Source organism: Fulmarus glacialis, unplaced genomic scaffold (assembly GCF_000690835.1).
Source record: "Fulmarus glacialis isolate BGI_N327 unplaced genomic scaffold, ASM69083v1 scaffold50934, whole genome shotgun sequence".
In the NCBI taxonomy this organism is placed as follows: Eukaryota; Metazoa; Chordata; class Aves; order Procellariiformes; family Procellariidae; genus Fulmarus; species Fulmarus glacialis.
Window position 1 is genome coordinate 1 of NW_009210872.1, and position 9947 is coordinate 9947.

The window sequence follows — 9947 nt, forward strand, 5'->3', positions numbered from 1 at the left end:
ATCGCCCGGCAGCACAGCGGACACGGGAGCACGCCGCAGGGGACAGGGAGCAAGCGGCCACCGAGCACCCCCCTGTGCAGACGACGGCCTTGCCCACTTGCACGAGCCCGCGATAGGAAGACATTGCGACAGGAAGAAACAAGGAGCAACCGACACAAGATGTCAAGCCCCACTCGCTGTGCCAGCCGGGCGCTGGGGCGAGCCCGGGGTCGGGCACGCCAGCCCTTCTGGTCTCGGCCAGGAGAGAAGTCCCAGGGCAGTCCCGGCAGTTTATGGGGTTCGGAGCTCAGACGACAGCACTGAAAGAACACTTAGGTTAGGATCAGACTGATTTTCTTGCCAGAGAAGGTGAGAAATGCTGCAATCCAGACACTGCAGGGCAACATGACGAAAGCGGCAATCACGCCCAAAATAGCTCCTGTTCTCCTACGCTCCTCAGTCGCACCCAGTGCACGTGAGCCAGGCATACTAGAGCAACATTTTCAACTCACAGATTCTCATTTAACCACCCGATATATCTGTTCATCAGCCGGTGCCCTACAGCTAACTCGGCTGGACTCGAGACAAATATCATCGCCCCGTGAAAGGCGTCCTTGGCGTGATCGTGCGTGACGGGAACGCCCGCTGCCTGCAGGCGCCTGGCGTACATGACTCCGTCATCCCGTAAGACATCGTGTCCGCAGGTGAGGATGTAGGTGAGGGGCAGCCCGCGCAGCTGGGCATCGCTCACCAGCAGCGGGGCCGCCCTCGGATCCAGGAACCCCGGGTACTTCTGTGCAAGCTCGGAGCTTCCGTAGGCCGGACTGGTGTAAACGTGACCTTTCTTCAGCTCTTCAGGCAGAAAATTGCTCCAGTTCACGAACTGAAACAAGTGGCTCGATTCAACTGGGACATGCCTGTTGGAGGCCATCGCTTCCCTGAGAGATGAATCAGAAGTGAAATATTCACTCCAGAACTTGACCATGAACAACCTGGGTAAAATGGGCTTGTTTTCATTTTCTCGGTAAGACGGCAAATTCAGGTCAAGAGTTTGAAGAGCAGGGTAAAGCAAAGCTTGGGCTTTGAGTCTAGTTTTGACTTCAGAGTCCTCTAACAGCTGTACAAGAAAATAGAAGTAATTACAAAAAGTTAGTTAAAAAGTGTTCGTTCTCCCACACTGACAGAAAATCTTTAAAGTATGGAATTAACATACATTTCACAACATAAGCAAAATAAGATTATCAATAAAACTGCGATAGATTAATGTAAAGAAATTCCAAATTCATAGGCAGGTCACCTAAAACAGTATGTTGTATTAAAAATTCCCAAACAAATATAATTTCATTTTACTTCTTATGTTGAAGGATAACACGGAAATATTCTTTTTGAAGCATTGATGCTTTCCAAAGTAGTAATAAATGCTTCTTCTACAACTATAGAAAATTTCTATTCTTATAGCTTAAAAATTGCAGGTTGCTGAGGCTCCTTTAATCATTTCACACAATTTAAAGATTATCCATCTGTTTGGGTTTTTTAAGCCTGAGGTGTTAGAACTCAAACAACTACAATTCTGTGCATTTTAGACACATGAAAAATAAAATGTAATGAATTGATCACTGACATTTTTTATGTCATCCTTTTTCCCTCTTCACTAATAAATTTCCACCTTCTCCCTCATCTTCTGCCTTCAGTGTCCACAGCAAATTCACAGCCTTTCCAAGTGAGATTATTACAGTCCAAATAACTTCAGGAGAGCAACAACATCGCACTGACTTAATTTAATAAACCTGAGTGAGAAGTGCAAAAGGCACTGAAACTGTGTGTGATGAAATAACACTGGAATATTCAGTCCTCTTTTTTTTTGCTGCTATTTACATCTACATAAGTCAAATTGCTAAGATTCCCTTTTCAACAACATACCTAAACCAGGCAAAATGTGCTTAAGGACAGAGTGATATATGCCCTAATTACAGGGCAGAGAGCCTTTTTCTAGGGTATAAAGGTTTGGAGGACAGCTACTTTGATGCCATTAAATGGCTCAAGTAAACTTGCTTGGCTGGAAACTTGGAGCCCTCGCTGACCGCCCTGCAGGCTGCGTGATGTCCTGTGTACAGGGACCACGAGAGACATTTGGGAGGTGCACTTGCTTTGAGCAGAGGTTTTTGTTAGTCTTTTTTTTTTTTTTTTACCTGTTGTGCCACAGCTGCAGCTAAGTTGCCACCTGCACTGTCTCCTGCAACACAGACCCGATCTGGGTCCACCCCATACTGGGAGAGGACACTGCTCTGGAGGAAGAACTTGGTTACCGAATACACATCTTCAAACTGAACAGGAAAACGGTATTTAGGTCCCAACCTGTAACTGTTAGAGGCAAGCAGAAGTGTGTTACTCCCTGCTATTTATAAAGAGAAAGGCTTGCTAGCATCTGCCCTAGTTGGTGAATGTTTATTGTTCTCTGTGCCCAGAGAAATGGGAACTATCTGTCTATCCCAGAGGATCAAATATTTTATTACCCACCCAACTTCATAAAGCAATATCCAAAATAACCACCAACCACAAATACCACTGCAACCTTGACGGTTTTTGTTTACAAATACTTAAAGCTAGCAGGAAAGCACATGATCAAAAAAAAAGATATTGCAAAATGAGATTAATTGAAATAGACTAAGTTATTCCAAACCCTCATCCCATCTAGAAGGGGAATCTCTCTTACTTGACCGATACCACGACAGCATTTAACCTGTTTGAAGTCCATCTTGTCAGATGATCATAGGATTTCATGCCTGCAATGAAATGAGTCACTTAGAATATATTCCAGTACATCTGAGAACACACACAAAGACAACAGCGTGTTCCCCTTTGCAGAAGCTTTCAGGCGACTTTCCAAAACCTCCACCCGCCTGTGCCTCTGCAGCAGCACAACGTGACCGCTCACACATGGGTTTATCCAGAAGCACAAACTGGAAGAAGTAATCCAACTATTGCTGGAATGCTATCCAAAAGGATGAACAAAATACATTATTTACACTTCTGAGCACTACACAATGCAAGGTCCTGGAGGCTCAGCTTTTACGGCAGAGAAAAATGAAAACAAAAAGTACACCAGATTAAGCTCTCAGCTACACATTCGCATTCACACCGAAATTAAAGAGCTTGCCTGGGAAAAATATTTTGGCTTATTCTCCCTGAAACAAGCAGCCCAACAACTGAAGCGAGCTATGGATTAGTTGTGGGGAGTGTCAGCCATACCTACTACGCTTACAATGCCCGTTCGGGTGATGGCCAGGATAACTTACATCCATTTATGTAACGCACTGAACAACAGCAAAAAAGCAGAGGATGTGCTCTAGGGGAGAATGCGACGGGGAGGGAAGATGAATGACTCCCACGAAAAAGTAACAGCAAAAGCATGGCACACTGAACTAAAATATTTTAGAAAGCCCTCTGGGCATAACGTGGAAGAACACCAAGCACTGACAGATGGTGCACTGACAACGTAATTGTAACCAAAACCAAAGAAACATGCTTGCCCTCCTAGAAGCACATTTGTGAGAAATAAAGATGCAGTAATAGATGACTTCTGATATGGCAAATCTCCCTGAAATAGATTTCGGGGGACAATAAATACCCCCTGACCTTCCCCAAGCAAGAGCTATGAGGAAACGTCTGAGAATCGAGCTTCTGGGAACCAAGAACCCCAGCTTCTGCATCTCCATTTGATTTTTACCCCTACGTGGATGTTCTTTTCCTTATTAAGATACTCAGTTTTGTCCCTTTCTCCCCCTAATACCATATAACCAAGCCAGGGGCTGCAGAAAAAACACCACAACAGAGGCAGAGCCCTGGACCAGACCCTTTGCCCTCCACCTCAAGATATGCTGACTACCCTCTCCCAAGCTGGTGCATTTTAACTGGTGAAATACCCGTTCCCTGACCCCCTCCCATAAAACAAAAGGCAGCACTTTACTCGGGCCATTGAGATCTTCCATACGGACCCCCGCTACTGACAGAGAAGAGCTTACCTGCCTGTCCTAGACACCACCCTCCACCATGGAAGTAGACCACCGCCCTTCTCAGCCCATCAGACGGCTTTCTGGGCAGGTACAGGCGGACGGCAACGTTGCTGAACTCTGTGTCCATCACAGTGACGTTTTCATCGGACGTGGGTGGGATGTATTCGATAGCTGCGATCACCTTCAGAGCTTCCATAGAGTGCATCAGACCCAGCTGATCAGCAACCTCAGACTAAAGCCCAAGACAAAACAGTATTTTAAACACAGCCTTAGTTACTCTCAAAGATTAAATTTCCGTAAAGCCATTTGACACTCCATACAAGTCTGTAAAGCTGCCATAGAGGTTGCTAAGCCAAATGCTGCTGACTCAGAGGAATCACTGCCTCACACCATCGCGCTGTCCAGCCCGAGCGGTTCAACTCCCTGTTCTTACTGCCCTGTGGAGCTCGGTGGCTGGAAGGCAGCCCAGGGGACACCACCGCTTGTCAGTGCCAAGACAACGACTGGGAGCACAGGCATAGAGGATAACTAGGACACACCGGAGGATGTGGAAAAAAGCAGAATCAGTGGAAACCTCCTGAGACCCAACATGAGGGTCCGCTCAGTGAGCCAGACCTCCTTGTTTTTCCAGATGGCTCCCACAAAACTGAGTAATACCTGCTCCTGTGATGAACTGCAGACGCGAAAGCAGCCAGTACTTTCAGGATGCCGAGGACACCGGTGGCACAAATACAGGGATACAACAATTTGACTTCAAACTGCACAATGATTTTTAACGATCAGTTCCATCCCAGTATCCGAGAAGCATCATTTATTACTGATGAGTACCCTTACATTATTAAAAGGAAATATTTTCTCTACTTTGAGATGTTACAAAGGCAGAAGTATATCTTTGCCACTTTACCACAGTCCAGCTCTGTTTAATGTCTTCAGATTACATCAAACAATTCTATTGGTTAGATACCTGTGTTTTTCTCTATAAAGAAGGAGTGCTCCTACTGAATAGCAGAACAAGAACCAAGTTGTGTGTTTATTGTCTGTTCCATGTGGTCAGCAGATGAAGCAAAATTTCATCACGCTACCTGTGCCACTATACCTTCTGAAGCTATTTCCTGCACCATCATCCTTGATTCAGCTTTGTCCGAGACACACAAATCCTCTCCTTACCATCAAAACCATTGGTTTGATATTTCACAATAAAAAGCTAAAAATAACCCTGCCACCGATGTTCTGATTTCCACCAGCGCTCTGCCCGTGAGGCGATGCCCTGTCGGATGAACCGACAGAAGTACAGCTCTGGTGCAGCATCACTGTGGTCACCCAGCGCTGGCTCCAGCCCGACTCCGACTGAGGACGATCCAGTGACTCCCTGACCCGGAGAGAGACTGCACGGGGCCAGCGGGAGCATCCTCCAGGAGGGGAAATAAGGAGGACGCTAACCAGGATCTCTCTCTGGCTGGTAAGTGCATTAGTCTGGGGGGGTCTTAAAAAAATACCCATAGGGTTAACTTTTTTAAAGGTTCTTTTTCCCAGAAATCTGGAATCTACCCCAGCTGTACAGCAGCGCTGGAGCCCCAGCCCCTGTGCAGCCCTCCGAGGTGAGGGAGCTGGGGAGGCCATCGGTGCCCCCGGCATCATCGGTGCCCCAGGCAGAGCTGCGCAGGAAAAACTTTCCCAATTCCCCGACAGAAGAAGAGTGATGTGGTTCACAAGTTCAGAACCAAGGAATTGCCAACTTTTAATACTGTTAAAGCAGCTTCCTTTGAAATTCATGTTTCATTTATTATGAAATTCTATGGTTCTAAACTAGATTACAGTTACTCTAAGATGCTAAATAAAATTAAAACAAAAAACCAAACCCTAGCAAGTAAACCTGCAGGTGAAATGCAAGCTCCAAAGATTAGTATTTGCAGCTTTGGCTCTCTAACATCTTGACAATTTACACAGATTAAGGCATTTTAGAATCCCTTTCACTCACAGATTATTTTAAACCTTGAACATGAAACTTCTTAAAAAAAATAGTGCTAGCTTTCATTCTATAAGTCTTTGGTAGACAAGAGTGAATCCAAGCAAAAACACTTCTAAAGGCATTCGCTACAGACTGTGCTAGAAATGCAAATCCTGACTACTCCTTCCAAAACCAACAGCTCCCTGAAGGAGCTCACATTTCCTCACAGCTGCCTCGCGGGAACTGCGACAAGGAAAGATGTGACCAGGGTTTGCTTATACATAAGTCTCACTGGCTTTTTTTTCCCCACCTTTTTTCCTTTTCATTGGATTAAATTGTGTTTAAAGAAACTTACTTCTCACATTGCTTTTAAGATATTAGAAACGTCTTCTAAAAACACATTAAAAATTTGTAATATACAACAATATGACATAAAGGAATAATGATCAGAAGAAAAATGAAGCCTTCATTTTCTATACTGTGAAAGATAGTGTCAATACCTATTTAAACAAAAATTTAGCCACATTAGAGATTGACTGTGGGTAGAGTGTGATCTCAGTCATGCAAGATGCCGGCAGCGTGAGGAACCCCTGTCTGTGTAGCCTCCCTGAAGCACAGTATGCTATGGCAGTGGGCTGCTGGAGCTACCTGCAGCTACAAGGTAAAAGTAGCATGGACCACTTCATCATTTGGGAGCACTGTATTATCCAATTCCTAATGATATATTAAGGAATAGCTGGGGGTTGTGTGTTTTATTTTGTTTATTTTTTAGATGATAGAAAGGTACGAAGAATACAACTTCAAATTTGCTTGAAAGCCATTTGCTATCTGACTTGCTGAAAGTGAACTAGGAGCTTAGATTGACAAATACGTACACATGCCTGTCGTGGTTCAACCCGGCAGGCAGCCAGACACCACACAGCCGCTCGCTCACTCCCCCCACCCCAGTGGGATGGGGGAGGGAACCGGGAAAAAAGTAAAATTCGTGATTGAGATAAAGACAGTTTAATAGAACAGAAAAGGAAGGGAAATAATAATAATAATTATGATGACAGAATATACAAAATAAGTGATACACGTTGCAATTGCTCACCACCTGCCGACCGATGCCCAGCCAGTCCCCGAGCAGCGATTGCTCCTCCCCGGCCAACCCCCCGGTTTATATACTGAGCACGACGTCATATGATATGGAATACCCCTTTGGCCAGCTGGGTCAGCTGTCCTGGCTGTGCCCCCCCCAGCTTCTTGTGCACCTGGCAGAGCAGGGGAAGGTGAAAAGTCCTTGACTATGTAAACACTGCCTAGCAACCGCTAAAACATCAGTGTGCTATCAACATTCTTCTTGTGCTAAATCCAAAACACAGCACCGTACCAGCTACTAGGAAGAAAATTAACTCTATCCCAGCCAAAACCAGGACAATGCTCAAACTGCATATTTTTATCCACAGTGATTACACAGCTTACATAAATATTTCTCAGCTGTTGTATTTTCTCTGAGGATTAGCATCTTCAAAAAATAAATATATAGGTCAAAGTGAGTCCTGCTGTAATTCCACTGAGCTTGTGAAACAGGGCATCGCCTCATGGGCTGGGAGGAATTCCCTCAGCTTCAGGACTGAGGCTTTTCAATGCTCTCGGAGCTGTTTTTTCCACAAGCGGACATTTTACATTATGGAAAACCACTGGTCTACTGCCTGTGGTTTCAAGGCCATCATCATATAAAAATGAAAGGAAATCATACCCTCATCTGAAAAGTCTCATTGTCCCCGATCCGAGATGCCTGTTATGGGGGCAAGAGGAAAACCAACCACTTTGGGATTTGTGTTCCTTGTCCTTTGGAAAGCATTTTCCACAGGCACTTTCTCTGTCTTTTGTAAGGAGAGCATGGCAGCAAGGACAAAAAAACCCCAAAACTTGTTTGTGAGGAAGGGAGCCCCGGCTGTGCCTTGGCAGGCAGAGCCTGACACTGCTTTTAGCAGCTTATTTATCTGAACCGGTGACAGCTCGGACAGAGGCACCCCTCCAGGTGAAGCTTTCCCTCAGCCGGAGATGAAGACAGGCAGTTTGTGAGCAGGGCTGTGAAGGGCTCGAATCCGGATTTCACAGCTCCGGGGCCCCGCAGCATTCCCTGGCAGAGACTTGGGAAGCAGCCTGGGACTGGCACAGGTTTTATTCAGACCATTTACTCATCCAGGCCGGGAAACCCAAACCCAGAGGAAACCCAGGACCTATTAAAGCAAAGACGATGAAGGAGGATAGAGACTTGCCATTTCATGGCTTTCCTTCACATTGTTTTGGGAGCTTGAAGAGAAGACCCTCCTGGTCAGGAGGGTCTGACAGTAGCAGTATTATTTCCCCTTTTTCAAACCAATGTCAGGGAGTCAGAAAGACTAAAATAAAGTCCCATCTGCAAATTTAGACCTACCATTAAGCGATTACAAATTGTTGCCCCATAATTGGATGACTGTTCAGAATGTATTTAGGACACTTTAGAGCCATCTCAAATCTAATTTGCACCAGTGCAGCTCCAGGGAGGCTATCTTCATCCAAGTCCCTTAGGATTACGGTTCTGCATGAGATTGGAGCACAATTACAAGACACACTTGCCCCGTACCACAGCTGCTGGTAATGGACTTAGGCTTAACAGGCAGCCAGTGCAGCAGCCACGCAGGACACCAACTCCATGTCAAAGCGAAAATACACAATCCTCCACCACCGAAAGAAAACGCTTCTGCTCGCTGAGCTCTGCTGTGAGGAAGGCTACAGGTCTGACCGAGTAAGCAGACTCGAGGTGTTCCTGGGGAAATGAGTTATCTGCACACATACCCTCCTTGCAGGCCACCTCCAAAAGGAGATTTAAGAGGGGAAGAAGCAAGGCAGCCCATCAAAAGCTGGCAGAGGTTGTGCTTGAACAATGCCACAAGCATGCTGCCCGCCAGCGTGGGCTGCTGCAGGGGTCTTGCAGTGCTCGGCAGCTACGCCCCTTCCCTCAAAGGCACGCGCCACTGGCTTGTACACATCACTCACTGCTCTCCACGTTACCAAACTTTGAGGGTGGCAGGGGAGCCTGGGCTTGCCCTGGCTAGGCGAAAGCACACATCAAACTCTGGCCTTCAAAGCCACAGAGCCCAGGCCGAGGTCTTTGCAGGGGCCCCACGGTCCGTTTCCAGTGACCACGCTCTTTCTGTGCATGCGCAACTCTGCGCCGGTGTTGGCCGTACGTTACAGATAGCCACCACCAGCACATTTCCTTAGTGACACAATTGACACAGCAGCATTGCAATTTTCCTTATTGCTACCACTACTGATAAAAATGAATAGATGATGCATAGCAGATTGTCCTTGTATCAAAAGCACGACAGAAACCTATAGCTTTCTATTCAAAAATGATGTTGTATGATTTACACCACTAAATACATTACCACAGAAGTAATGCACCATCTTAAGACAAACATACTAAACACTTTCACCCTTTGCTGGAAGTCTCAGGTGAGATCTATTCTTTATGACTTTCTGTACTATTCTGCTCTCAGACTGCCCTACCAACTTGTCACCCTTTAATCCTTCTCTCCTGGTAGCAATGGGTTTACAGCTGAAGTTGGAAGGTGCCCTCGATGCAGGTCATGACAAACAACCCCCAACTCTTCTTGTGCCCAGCTGGGATATGACTAATGACACCAAACACATCTTTTTCTTACTCCAGTAACCCTACTTAACCAGTACGAAGCCCAATCTCTGAGAGAATTGCATTTCACATATGAAAAGACTGGAGAGAAGCTTAGTAGATTCTTATTACTAGTTGTTTTTTTTCCCTTGGGTTTGTTTGGTTGGGTTTGTTTCGGGGTTTTTTTGGGGGGGTATGGTTTGGGTGGGGTTGTGTGGGTTTTCTGCGGCAACATTTGGGGCAGGCGAGGGAGCATTGTTTTGTTTGTTTGTTTTCCCCGCAGAAGGATTCCTGCTGCCTAATTTCCTTGGAGAAAAAAAAAAAGGAACTTTCCAGTGTGTAA

General features: G+C 45.8%; 1 protein-coding gene across 1 annotated transcript in view; it reads right to left on the reverse strand.

Annotated features, from left to right (window-relative positions):
• Nucleotides 1-487: 487 nt before the first annotated feature.
• Nucleotides 488-9947, reverse strand: part of AADAC (arylacetamide deacetylase) — an 11430-nt gene continuing 1970 nt past the window's right edge. The window contains exons 2-5 of the mRNA XM_009577294.1: nt 4002-4224; nt 2693-2762; nt 2169-2340; nt 488-1096 (exon numbers count right to left, since the gene is read on the reverse strand). Coding sequence (XP_009575589.1) covers nt 488-1096; nt 2169-2340; nt 2693-2762; nt 4002-4224 — 1074 coding nt within the window. The remainder of the gene's footprint in view (nt 1097-2168; nt 2341-2692; nt 2763-4001; nt 4225-9947) is intronic.